Source organism: Podarcis erhardii (assembly GCF_964252035.2).
Source record: "Podarcis erhardii genome assembly, chromosome: 2".
In the NCBI taxonomy this organism is placed as follows: Eukaryota; Metazoa; Chordata; class Lepidosauria; order Squamata; family Lacertidae; genus Podarcis; species Podarcis erhardii.
In genome coordinates, this window is record NC_138498.1 from 123,929,588 (window position 1) to 123,942,550 (window position 12,963).

The window sequence follows — 12,963 nt, forward strand, 5'->3', positions numbered from 1 at the left end:
GATCCCAAATAGTGGAAAATTCTAAACGCTAAGGGATATCATATAGTCAAAGGTATGTATAGAGGAGAATCCTTAAAGTCATTGCAGGAAGTAATACAGAATATAGGTAACCAATATTGGTTAAAAATTGGAGGACTATACAACAAAATTTCCAAAGTTCAAGAGACAGGAAATAGGAGTTTAGAAGAGCCAATAGAGGAACTATACCAACAAATGAAAACAAAACAAAACAAGGAATGACAGGTAAAATCTATAAGAGAATGATTACAAATAATGAAAAGACAACCCAACTTATTCAAAAGATGTGGAGTAAGGAAGAACAAGTTAGCGAAGCAACGGCTGAAAGGATAATGAAAGGAATAGATGAGATTAAAGTAAGCAAATTTAGAGAGCTGAAATTAAAATTATTTCTAAAATGGTGCATAACTCCAGCCCAGCTTACTAATATGGTAGCAGGATTGAATTCTAACTGCTGGCACTGTAAACAAGTCAAGGGATGGTTTTCCCATATGTACTGGGAATTCCCAGAGGTAAAGGAATTCTGGGGATAAATCCTAAAGGTTATTAATGAAATTTTTAAAATGAAGCTTTCAATAGATATTGATTTCATGACAATGGGTATACTTGGAAACATGGCAATAGAGAAAGGAGACCAGTTTACCTTCAAAGCTATGATAGTAGTGGGAAAGGCAACGATAGCTTTAGGTTGGAAAGAGAGAGGAAAATGGACAGTAGAGGCATGGAATAGTTATTTGTTTGAACTTATTCAGTCGGAGTCTCTATGTGGGACAAGAAGCTACAGTTAGAACTGGATATGGGACAACTGATTGGTTCAAAATTGGGAAAGGAGTACGACAAGGCTGTATATTGTCTCCCTACTTATTTGACTTATATGCAGAATTCATCATTGGAAAGGCTGGGCTGGATGAATCCCAAGCCGAAATTAAGATTGCCGGAAGAAATATCAACAACCTCAGATATGAGTACAGTGGTGCCCCGCAAGACAAATGCCTCGCAAGACGAAAAACTTGCTAGATGAAAGAGTTTTCCGTTTTTGAGGTGATTCACAAGACGAATTTCCCTATGGGCTTGCTTCGCAAGACGAATGCGAGTTTTTTTTCTTTTTTAAAGCCGCTAATAGCCGCTAAGCGCCGCTAGTAGCGCTAATCCGCTAATAGCCGTGCTTCACAAGACGAAAAAACCACAAGACAAAGAGACTCGCGGAACGAATTAATTTCGTCTTGCGAGGCACCACTGTATGAACACAACCTTGATGGCAAAAAGTGAGGAGGAATTAAATAACCTTTTAATGAGGGTGAAAGAGGAGAGCGCAAAATATGGTGTGAAGCTCAACATCAAAAAAATGAAGCTCATGGCCACTGGACCCATCACCACCTGGCAAATAGAAGGGGAAGAAATGGAGGCAGTGAGAGATTTTGTTGGAGGAGACTTTTGAGAGTCCCATGGACTGCAAGAAGATCAAACCTATCAATTCTGAAGGAAATCAGCCCTGAGTGCTCACTGGAAGGACAGATCCTGAAGATGAGGCTCCAATACTTTGGCCACCTCATGAGAAGAGAAGACTCCCTGGAAAAGACCCTGATGCTGGGAAAGATGGAGGGCACAAGGAGAAGGGGACGGCAGAGGACGAGATGGTTGGACAGTGTTCTCGAAGCTACCAGCATGAGTTTGACCAAACTGCGGGAGGCAGTGGAAGACAGGAGTGCCTGGTGTGCTCTGGTCCATGGGGTCACGAAGAGTCGGACACAACTAAATGTTGTTTAAACAACAACAATTCAGTCAGACACTGTTGCAGTCATGTCACAGGAAACAACTACTGGAACAAAAGACATTTGGTGGAAACTAAAGACGCTATGCCCGTGGCTGAGGATAATTGTTTGAACCCTTCCAATGGGTATGGGGGGTGGGAGGGAAAGAAAAAAAATTGTACGGGAAATGTAAAATTTGGAAGGAGATAATATATGTATGTAAAAAATCCTGAACTTGAATAAAATAAAATAAAAATTTAAAAAAGAAAGTAATGCGAAACAGATTAATCCGTTTCAGACTTTTAAAAACAACTCCTAAAACAGCAATTTAATATGAATTTTACTATCTAACGAGACCATTGATCCATAAAATGAAAGCAATAATCAATGTACTGCACTATAAAATAAAGAAAACAGTACTGTACATTAAAAGTAAAATTAATTTTTGTCCTTACCTGCACTGATGATAGACATTGTTTGGATGGAGGGCTTTTTATACATTGCCACAGTCACACAATCAATCAAAAACAAATAACAAGTCAGTCACAAAAAGCCAAATAAAAACGCAATTTTTTTGTGGCAAAAATAAAAGCACCAAATATAAGCTCCAAAGATCACCTCAGAACACTGCAATTGGAAATGGAAGGCTTTTATTACAATGGGGGGATGCAAATTAGCAGCGGAACAGTGAAAACAGAAGGAAGAAGGCTTTGATTACAATGCAGGGGGACACAAATTAGCAGTGCAAGAGTGAAAACAGAAGCTCAGGAGCACGTTCGGCTTCCGAAGCAAAGTTTGCAAACTGGAACACTGATGTCCAGGTTTGCAGCATTCGAGTTCAAAGTTGTTCAGGAACTAAGCTGTTTGAAAACCACTGTATATAGATATGGTTGCCATATGTACAGAATTGCAAGTAGCGTCTGGGAGGAAATTGCTGAAATGTCCGGAAAAATCTGGACCTATGGCAGCCCATGTCGCAAGTGTAGATTTCGGCAAACTTCACTTAAAATAGATTCCCAGTTCCTTCAAGCCCTCCTCATAAGGCTTGGTTTCACACCCTGAATCATCTTGATTGACTCCTCTGCATCATCTTCATGAGGTTTTCCCTTAGCGTGTAGCAAGCTGTAAACCTTGAATTTACTTTCCACAGTTGTTCCCGTAAAGCAAAGTCAATATTGTGTCCTACATCTCTGGCCCAGATTGTCACTGATGATTTCATCATTGCATTCTTTGTGTCCCACTCAAATAATATGTTATACATTTTAGATACTATTTTAACCCTGGAGCCTAATAACTCCCTTTCAAACTGTGAGTTTTGTTCTGCAAATCCATTTTTTAAAATCTAACTTAAATGTTGCATTCAACTGATGGTAACTTGACCAGTCTCCCTCCCACCTAGAGGAAGAAGTTCCCTGTATAGGGACCCCACATCCAGTTAAGCAATACCACACGGCCCTAAACCTAAACTCCCAATACATCAACCTTAGCGGGTAAACTATTGGTCTGCTGTGTCAAAGTTTTACTGGGCGGTTGGATAATATTGGCGAGAGCGCCTGTAATCTCACAGTCACCACTTCCCCGGAATAAGAATCACTTCCGTCCAAACCAGTAAGTATGTCTGTAATTATGACAATCTGATCAATGCCTAGATGACTTAAGCCCTATATCAGACTCCTCTCCATGGGTTCCCCCCTGAATATAGAGCATGGTCCAATCCCCTGGACATTCTCAGACTTACAGAAGTCCTTCTCAAGGTCTTGAAGGAATCTGAAGAGGTGATTCAAGCAACACAAAAGGAGATTCCTCCTAAAGATCAGGAAGAACCTTCTGATAGTAAGAGCCAGCAGTGAAAAGGAACTCCCTCAGAAGGGAGTGGACTCTCCTTCATTGGAAGTATTTAAGAAGTTGGAAGGGCCATCTGTCATGGATGCTTGAAATGAGGTTGTTTCTGCATTGGCAGGGGTTGGACTAGATTCCTAATTTACCATTCTATTATTCACCCTGCGGTGAGTTTTTGAATTGACTTTTACGAGTGATATTTTATCCACATTTCATGCGCTGATATGCTTTCAACCCTGTATGAATTATTTGGGGGGCCATGAGAGTGGCACTCTGACTGAAGCTCTTCCCACATTCCAAACACTAAGAGGTTTTCTCTCTGGTGTGAATTCTTTGATGGGAAACGAGATTGCGGCTGTGATTGAAGCTCATTCCACACTCCAAGCACTGATATGGTTTCTCCCCTGTATGAATTGTATGATGGGAAGTGAGACTGTGGCTATGAATGAAGCTCTTTCCACATTCAAAGCACTGATATGGTTTCTCCCCTGTATGAATTTTATGATGGGAAGTGAGACTCCTCCTGTGACTGAAGCTCATTCCACAGTCCAAGCATTGATAGGGTTTCTCCCCTGTATGAATTCTTTGATGATAAGTGAGACTCCTCCTGTAACGGAAGCTCTTTCCACATTCCAAGCACTCATAGGGTTTCTCCCCTGTATGAATTCTTTGATGGGAAGTGAGTTTTTGCTTCAAACCGAAGCATTTTCCACATTGCAAGCACTGAAAGGGTTTCTGCCCCGTATGGATTATTTTATGGGAAGTGAGACTGTGGCTGTGAATGAAGCTCTTTCCACATTCCAAGCACTGAAAAGGTTTCTCCCCTGTATGAATTCTTTGATGGGAATTGAAATGGGGGCGTTGACTGAAGCTCTTCCCACACTCCAAGCAATGATATGGCTTCTCCCCTGTATGAATTCTGTGATGGGAACTGAGATGTTGTCTGTGACTGAAGCTCTTCCCACATTCCAAGCACTGATAGGGTTTCCCCCCGGTATGAATTCTTTGATGGGAAGTGAGACTTTCCTTCAGACGGAAGCATTTTCCACATTCCATGCACTGAAAGGGTTTCTCCCCTGTATGAATTCTTTGATGGGAAGTGAGAATGTCCTTTCGACTGAAGCTCTTCCCACATTCCAAGCACTGATAGGGTTTCCCCCCGGTATGAATTCTTTGATGGGAAGTGAGATGTGAGCTTTGACTGAAGCTCTTTCCACATTCCAAGCACTGATAGGGTTTTTCCCCAGTATGAATTCTTTGATGACAAGTGAGATGTTTTCTCTGAGTGAAGCTCTTCCCACATTCCAAGCACTGATAGGGTTTCTCCCCGGTATGAATTCTTTGATGGGAAGGGAGACTCCGCCTATGACTGAAGCTCTTCCCACATTCCAAGCACTGATATGGTTTCTCCCCGGTATGAATTCTTTGATGGGAAGTGAGACCCTGCCTCTGACTGAAGCTCTTCCCACATTCAAGGCATTGATAGGGTTTCTCCTCTGTATGAATTATTTGATGGGAAGTGAGACCCTGCCTCTGACGGAAGCTCTTCCCACATTCAAGGCACTGATAGGGTCTCTCCCCGGTATGAATTCTTTGATGGGAAGTGAGACTTTCCTTCACACAGAAGCCTTTTCCACAGTCTAAGCAGTGATAGGGCTTCTCCCCTGTATGAATTCTTTGATGGGAAGTGAGATTGTACTTTCGAGTGAAGCTCTTCCCACATTCCAAGCACTGATATGGTTTCTCCCCTGTATGAATTCTTTGATGGGAAGTGAGGCTCTTTGTTTGATGGGAGGTGGACTGGGACCTCTGACGGATGTTCTCTCCACACTTTGAATATTTATCGGACTCCTCCGCTATGTGGATTCTGTTGTGGTTCCCCTTGTTCTTCCCTTCCAATTCATCACCATCTGCAATGAAGAGAGAAGCTAATTAGAGCCTCAGGAAGAAATGGAGCTCCAGATTACTGAACAATGTTAATGAATGCTTGTGATAGAGGAAGAACTGAAGAGAGTTAGATGTGAGGCCTTACTATAGTTTTCACTGCCTTTGTTGGCTGGAATTGCTTGGCTTTTATTCGGGATAGATTTTGTTTGTCCACTCCATCTCAAAGGTCAGTCATCTCTTTGGTCAACAAAATACAGACGGAGCAAAAGCAAAAACAACAAACCTGACAGAAGTTACTTCAACTTCCCTAAAAACTTTCAAGCTGACATTTAAGAAGGCCTGGGCAGTTCAGGCAAGCCTGGTCCTTGTTTAAAAAGGCATGACTAGATGAAGAATATTCACAAAGAAACCAGTTGATATCCCTCCATACAGGGCTCACAGTGAGGATGTTAGAATCCCAGATGCTGTTGGTCTCCATCCAAATAGTGGAGGTTCATCACATAGAGGTATGTATGGAGTTTCAAAACTCATCTTATGATCCAACAGGGAGTTTTACCAAGAGGGTGCATGATTCCCCGATTCCCCTCCTTGACTTCCTTATGCAGAGCTCTCTGGTCAGGAGCCAGCAATCTCCATGCCTCAACAAACAGGAACATCTTCATTTGCACACTCCCCATCAGCATTTACCTCAATCTGGTTGGTCTCAATTTAAATTTATAAATCACTTTCTTCACTTGGAACCACCCTCCCATGTTCATGAGGAGACCAACTCTGTATTGTTTCATTGGAAACAGTAGAGGAAAAAATGACTATGGCTCACACTTAATCTAAGCAGAACAGTCACAAGAGCTCCTGACTAGGCATTCAGCTAGGAGATGTTCAATGTACAGTGGTGCCCCGCTAGACGAATGCCTCGCAAGACGGAAAACCCGCTAGACGAAAGGGTTTTCCGTTTTGGAGGTGCTTCGCAAAACGAATTTCCTATGGGCTTGCTTCGCAAGACGAAAATGTCTTGCGAGTTCCTGCGGTTTTTCCCCCCTTTCCCCCCTTTTTATAAGCCGCTAAGCCGCTTATCAGCTGATCCGCTAAGCCGCTAAACAGCTGATCTGCTCAGCCGCTTATCAGCTGATCCGCTAAGCCGCTAATGGGCTTCCTTCGCAAGACGAAAAAAACGCAAGACAAAGAGACTCGCGGAATGGATTATTTTCGTCTTGCGAGGCACCACTGTACTCTGTTCTCCCCTATCTCTTGGAACCACCCTCCCATGTTCAGGAGGAGATCAACTCTGTATTGTTTCATGGGTAACAGTAGAGGGAAAATGACTCACACTTAATCTAAGCACGACAGTCACAAGAGCTCCTGACTAGGCATTCGGCTAGGAGATGTTGAATGTACTCCCCTATCTCTCCTCTCCCTCCAATTTAAACCAATTCATTAACTCATAAACTGACCACTAATGATGAACCATATGTTATAGATATTCCTGTAAATTTATTCTGCTATTTTTGAGAATCATATGAGAAGATTATTTTTGAGAATCACATGAGAATTCATTTGAGAAATATGAGAATTTGATTTGAAAATCAAATCTACATATTTGTATCATTTATGAGTCCTATATGATCCTTGTTTTTAAAGGAAAAGGAAAAGTTATTCCTAAAATAAAAGAAAAAGGTAATGCACAGAGGCCCCATCTGTGATCAATCTGTAAAGCAGGTTACTTTAAAGAATCATGGCTTCTAGTGCTGCCTGATGGATCAGTGAGTTCTCTGACACCGGTAGGGCATTCAATCACAGTACAGGTTGTAGACATCTTGAGCTGCCAATACATCGCGGTGGCCGTGGAGCTGTGATGTATTCCTAGCTCAAATTCCCCACAGATGTCAAAGGCGCAGGCAGGAAGGCAAGTAGGTAGAGGAGCCCAAAAAGGTGATAACCTTCTCAATCTCCATCCGCCTGCCTGCCTCATCCCACCCCCAAAATGAGCAAGCCCCAGTACCTCTCCAGCCCCATCCATCCATGTCCCCATCTCCCCTCCCCTGGGACTCACCAGATCCCTCGGAGGTCCCTGGGAGGGAACGCTCAGAGGCTGTGAGGAGGGATGCAGGAGACAACCTGACCAGGTCAACTGTCCATCTTCCCCCTTCCATCCTCGCTAGGTTTACAGATTCAGTCTCTTTCATCCTTCCTGAGGAGTCGGGAAGCCACCACAAGCTGCAGGGTCCTGGGAGAGAGGAAGAAACAAAGGGAGCCTCAGAGGCCCTGCAGGGATTTTCCTTCCCTAGATATTCCCCTGCTCCTGGAGAAGCACAAATGGGGCAGCCCCTTCCTAACAGAAACCCCATTTGAAACATCTCCAGTGATTCCCATTTAATCTGTTTGCACCTCACCAAACCTCATAAGGCTGGCATGGTCTGCACACTAGTGACCTGAGAGTGGACCCCATTGAACTCAGTGGGGCTTATGGATAGAACTTGGTGCAAAAACCAGGCACCATCCTGTCCCCAACCTGAAAACTGCAACCTCAGAGCATGGGCAGAAAATAGCCGAGTAGCTATTACATGTAGGTGCCCCCATGTCTCAATGCAAGAGATGACATAGCAGTTGAGCTGGCTGGGCCCCAAACCTCTTTCTGCTCATCATTAGAGCTGCTGAGAGACCCTAGAAGGTTGGGAATAGGATCTGGCTCCTGCTGTTTCTTAGCCATCTCCTCATTTTCCTTATTCACACAAAATGGAGTGATTTTGGTTGTGCTTTCTTTAGAGAAGCTCTCTTTGGAGCAGGGCTCGTGGCACTCGGGGAAAGACCATAAATTTTGTAACCACTCCAGGTCACGACCATCTTTTCCCTTAATTCCATATCCTTATACCATTAGTAGCAACTTCTGTGTCATTCAGCTAGACTGGTGACTGGGAGTGGCTGCTGGAACCATGTAAGACCGCTCCTAAAGGATCTACTTTCAAAGTGTTGGTGGTGACCTTTAAAGCCCTAAACAGCCTCGGCCCAAGATATCCGAAGGAGCATCTCCACCCCCATCGTTCAGCCTGGACCCTGAGGTCCAGCACCAAGGGCCTTCTGGCGGTTCCCTCAGCGAAAGAAGGGAAGTTACAGGGAAGCAGGCTGAGGGCCTTCTTGGTAGTGGTGCCCTCCTTGTGGAACACGCTCCCATCAGATGTCAAGGAGATGAGTAACTATGTAACCTTTAGAAGACACCTGAAGGCAGCCCTGTATATTATATGTGCTGGAAGCCGCCCAGAGTGTCTGGGAAAACCCAGTCAGATGGGTAGCAGATAAATATTATTATTATTATTATTATTATTATTATTATTATTATTATTTACACAGGGTGCCGATGGCGGCGGCAGCTTCACCCCAGTGCCTTGCCAGGGCAGGAGGGGCTTGGTCTTCCTAAAAATGTTGAGCTGAGCAAGGCTGGATGCAGGTCCTGCTCCCAAGAGTGGCACGTGCCAGTCTGTGCACTTGCTCTGCTGGGACGGGGCAGATGTTTAACAAGGTTGGAAACCAGATCTCACCCGGCCCTAGGGACTCCTCCCAAGAATCCTGGGAGCCAGAATTGGTTCAGGACCCTGAGAGTTGCAAGGAGGCAGCTTCAGCCCTGCTGCCCAAAGGCTGCAATTCCCAGGGTGGTCACAAATCCCCCCTTCTTGCCAGGGAACTCTGGGAATTGTATTTGGGTAGATGGTGGGAGGGGCTCCCCTCCAGTCTCCACACTTGGGGGGGGGGCTGTATCTGCCCTGTTTTTGTTGCCCCAAAGACTCCTCCCCAAAAAGGAAGGCAGCATCTTGATCCAAAGGAAGGACAGAGTTGCAGACCTGCTGGACACTCAGCCCCTGACTTGGGGGTCTCCCCCCCCCCATGCATGAGCTGGACCGGGGGACCCTTGCCTCCTCCCTTGCAGCCCTGGGACCCCCTTCTCCCCGCTGCCCCCCAAGGGGGAAGAGAGAAGAGACTCACCAGATTCCAGGAGGGGCACCGAGGAAGTTTTTGCAAAGCCGAGAGAACAGAGCAGCCTCCTCTTTGCTGGCAGGAAGGGACTGGGCAGGGAGGGGCTTCTGCTGGGGAGGACCTTGCCCCCCCCGCCCTCCCCTTCCTGTCCTCTCTAGGAATCCCGCTCTGCTCCTTTTAACCCTTGGCAAGCCGAGGGCGCCCAGACCGCCCCTCCCTCCCTCCCTCCCTCCCTCTCCCTGCCTGCCTGCTTCTGCGCTCTAGGGCTGCCCTCCCTCCTCCATCTGGGCCAAGGACTCTGCATCAAGGCCCCCCCCCCCGTCTTATGCAGACTGACAAGGGAGGTGGGGGTTCCCGGGTACCATTCTGCCATGTGCATCCGGATCCCTCCTTTGAAAGGGCCTCTCCTGGAAGCGCCTTCCCTGGGACCCACCGGCAGGGTACATCCTGGAAGTCTCCCCCCCTCCACACACACACACACACACGTTTCTCTTTCCCTGGGGGGCCAAGAGATGCTCCCCTGCCCTGCACCCCAGGGGCCCCTTTGCGGAAACTGAAGTGCGATGCCCACCAAAGGGAAGGCGAAGGTGAAGGACCCCTGGACCTTTGTCCGCAGACAGCTCCCCCCCCCTTTCTTCCCCACACCAAACATAACCACAGTTCTGAAAATCCTTCATATTCTGGGCATGTGCAGATTTTGCAGCTTTCTGTAAACTCGAGGCAGGGAAGAAGTCGTCCCGTTGTCCCCCACCTCCCAAAAAGTTGATTGACATTGTTACCAGAAAGATCCAGGGCTCCCTTGGACAAAAAGTAAAGACACCAACCAGAGTAAATTGAAGCAAATCAGCAGCCTGTAGGCTTGGTCTTTACTGAAGAAAGGCTGTGGCGACAGGGTGCTCCCCTCACTTGCAGGTGAGAGGAAAGACACAGAAAAATGGTGTGCAAGGTCTTATAAAAACTTTTGGAATTCCCATCCTGTAAGTCAAGCCCACCCCCAGAAACATCATGCATACATTACAGAAAGGAGGGGTTGAGGGAGGAGTTGTGGTGGTAACCTGAGTGTCCTGTCACCTGGCTGATTCCCTTCTCCCCCCTCCTCATGAGTCATTTTCAGAAGACAAAAGGTAGTCGCAGTTTCCTGCCCCCAGAGGGAAGATCTGTTCATTGTCCTTTGTTCCAGTCCATGCTGAATCCACTCCCATATGGAAGTTCTTTGTGATCTTGATTGTCTTCTGTCTAGGACCATCAGGGTTGGCATAGCAACTGGGCAGGGCTCCTGTGGATGTGCTGGGATGGTGAAGGGATTATGGCTGGCCTGTATCAAACCTTCCCCATTTTGTAGTCCTTCCTTCATGGAGTAAAATAAAAGTGGAACAGTGCAAATCCAATGTATGGTTGATTTTCTATGAATTTATAACAGAAGCGTAGTGTAGTGTGTGAGTGTGTGTGAAGTTTGTACAAACTGAATGATGTGGGGGGCGGGGGTTTCCTGCTACAACATTAAAATGGTGTGTGATGTGTGGCATCATCTCATCCATTGGACTGGGAGGAAGAGGGTGTGGGGAGGGAAGCCCAGCCAAGCATTGCCAGGGGACGGTTGGGGACGCTGGCAGAAAATTTCCTGGAGGGGCTCCAGAGCTGCCTTGGCGTCTTCCTCCTGCTCAGGTATCTGATTGAAGTAAAGCGGGGGGGGGGTGTCCTATTCCCACTGCTCTCCCTTCCTCCAGGGGGGTTGGATTCATGAAATCCTAGGAACTAAGAGAGAGCCAGCCAACAAAAACCACAGAGAGCATGTGAAGCCAACTCTTTATTAGCAGAAACAAGGACTGCTCCAGGGAGCCAGGAATAGTCAGCACTCAACTCTTCTCAGTAGTTGCAGAGATCCAGGTGGAAGAATCTGCAGCCCAGCCCTTTGCGGTTCTGACGCACAAGAGCCAACTCCTAGGGGCTGATCGGCTTTGCCAATAAAATATTTGTGGGGTCCTGGCACCCCCAAAGTTAACCGGAACTGCCATTCAGATAGAGTGTGTGCACGGCATCATATGATCAATTCTGCTGGAGAGTGATTGCCTGGGCCCTCCTATTATTTCATTCAAGTCGGCACATCTGCTGAGAAGTAAGCCAGGTCAGATCAAGGTGCTTTTGGACAAAACTAGTTTTCTGGATCCATTTCAATTGGGTTTTAGGCCCAGAAACTGCTTCGATCGCCCTGTATGATGATGACCTCTGTCGAGAGAGAGATAAGGGAAACATGTCCCTGTTCATTCTTCTCGACCTGTCAGCGGATTTTGATACCATCGACCATGGTATCCTTCGGGAGCGACACTCCGAACTAGGAGAGTTTGGCATGACTTTGTGATGGTTCCAGTCCTAGTTGGATGGTCGTTCCCAGAGGGTGGTACATGGGGAGTGATTTTCAGCCCCCTGCAACCTTCAATGTGGGGTTCCTCAGGGCTCAGGCCTATCCCCCAGGTTGTTAAACATCTACATGAAACTGCTGGGTGGGGTTATCTGGAGGTTTGGAGTACATTGTCAGAAAGATCTTCTAGAAAGAGAAGAATCCCAAACCAGTTATGAAGGGTGTGGTGACCCCCTGGGTCTTCTATACTGTCAGAAGTACCTCAGGAGCGTGGAAACTGACAGAAAGTACCACCTTGTTTAAAAATCAAAATATTAAGTTGCAACAACTAAGCTGTAGTGAAATAACTGGAAATAAGCTCAGCATTGAGACTTCCGGGTTAGCGGGATCGGGTCTTGCCGCTGTGGCAAAGCGGGGACCCTGTGAGCGTGGGGACTCAGGCACCTTTTGCGCCCCCCAAGCTGCGAAGGAGCCTTTTTAAAGGTTCCGGAACGGTACGGGGTGAGGGGCGCGGTGCTGAGAGTCGACTGCTTCTCCTTTGGAGTGAAGCCGCACAGCTGTGATCGGAGAGCGCTTTTTTTTTCATTTTCCTGGGCTAGCTCTTTAGCTAGAATTGCTAATTGCTTCACCCCCTTAATTTTGACTCCTTCAAGCATTACAATTTATAAATCCTAGTTAAAATATTTTTAAAGACTTCCACCGTATTCACGGCATGTCTCTTGGTTATCTTGCTCACCTTCAATCATTTCTCTTCCTTAGGTTTTTTCATAATCCGTCAAATCTTTATGTTCTCTATATTCTTAACAAGCTTAGTCTAAGCACAACCAAACTTTCGTATTTGAGCCCTGCTTGTATAAATATTCATTTAAGTATTCCCATTGTTTCTGTATTATACTTTTGGATTTATGCCTTATTAAATCCGTCAATTTTTCTAACTCCAGGTACTCACATAGTTTACTTAATCAGTCCCCTTTTGTTGGGATATAATTTCCTTTCCAATGACTGGCTACCAACATTTTCGCTGCTGTTGTTGCATACAGAAATATGTTAATTTTGTCTTTGGGGATATGCTTACTCAAGATTCCTACTAAATATGCTTTTGCCCTCCTGATATATGATACTTTATCAATTTTTTCATCTCTT

At 45.8% G+C, this 12,963-nt stretch overlaps 1 protein-coding gene and 1 long non-coding RNA gene across 2 annotated transcripts in view; one reads left to right on the top strand and one right to left on the bottom strand.

The window, feature by feature from the left end:
* Positions 1–12,963, top strand: part of LOC309337390 — an 80,907-nt gene that overhangs the window by 17,144 nt on the left and 50,800 nt on the right. The window contains exon 2 of the long non-coding RNA XR_014154245.1: positions 3,036–3,918. This is a non-coding gene — a long non-coding RNA (uncharacterized lncRNA). The remainder of the gene's footprint in view (positions 1–3,035; positions 3,919–12,963) is intronic.
* Positions 2,402–9,595, bottom strand: LOC309336995 (uncharacterized protein). Its single transcript, XM_081853590.1, has 3 exons — positions 9,471–9,595; positions 7,546–7,719; positions 2,402–5,518 (listed from the first exon to the last, which is right to left on the bottom strand). The coding sequence occupies exons 2-3, from the start codon at positions 7,676–7,678 to the stop codon at positions 3,912–3,914; spliced, it is 1,740 nt and encodes a 579-aa protein (XP_081709716.1). The 5' UTR covers positions 7,679–7,719; positions 9,471–9,595; the 3' UTR covers positions 2,402–3,911.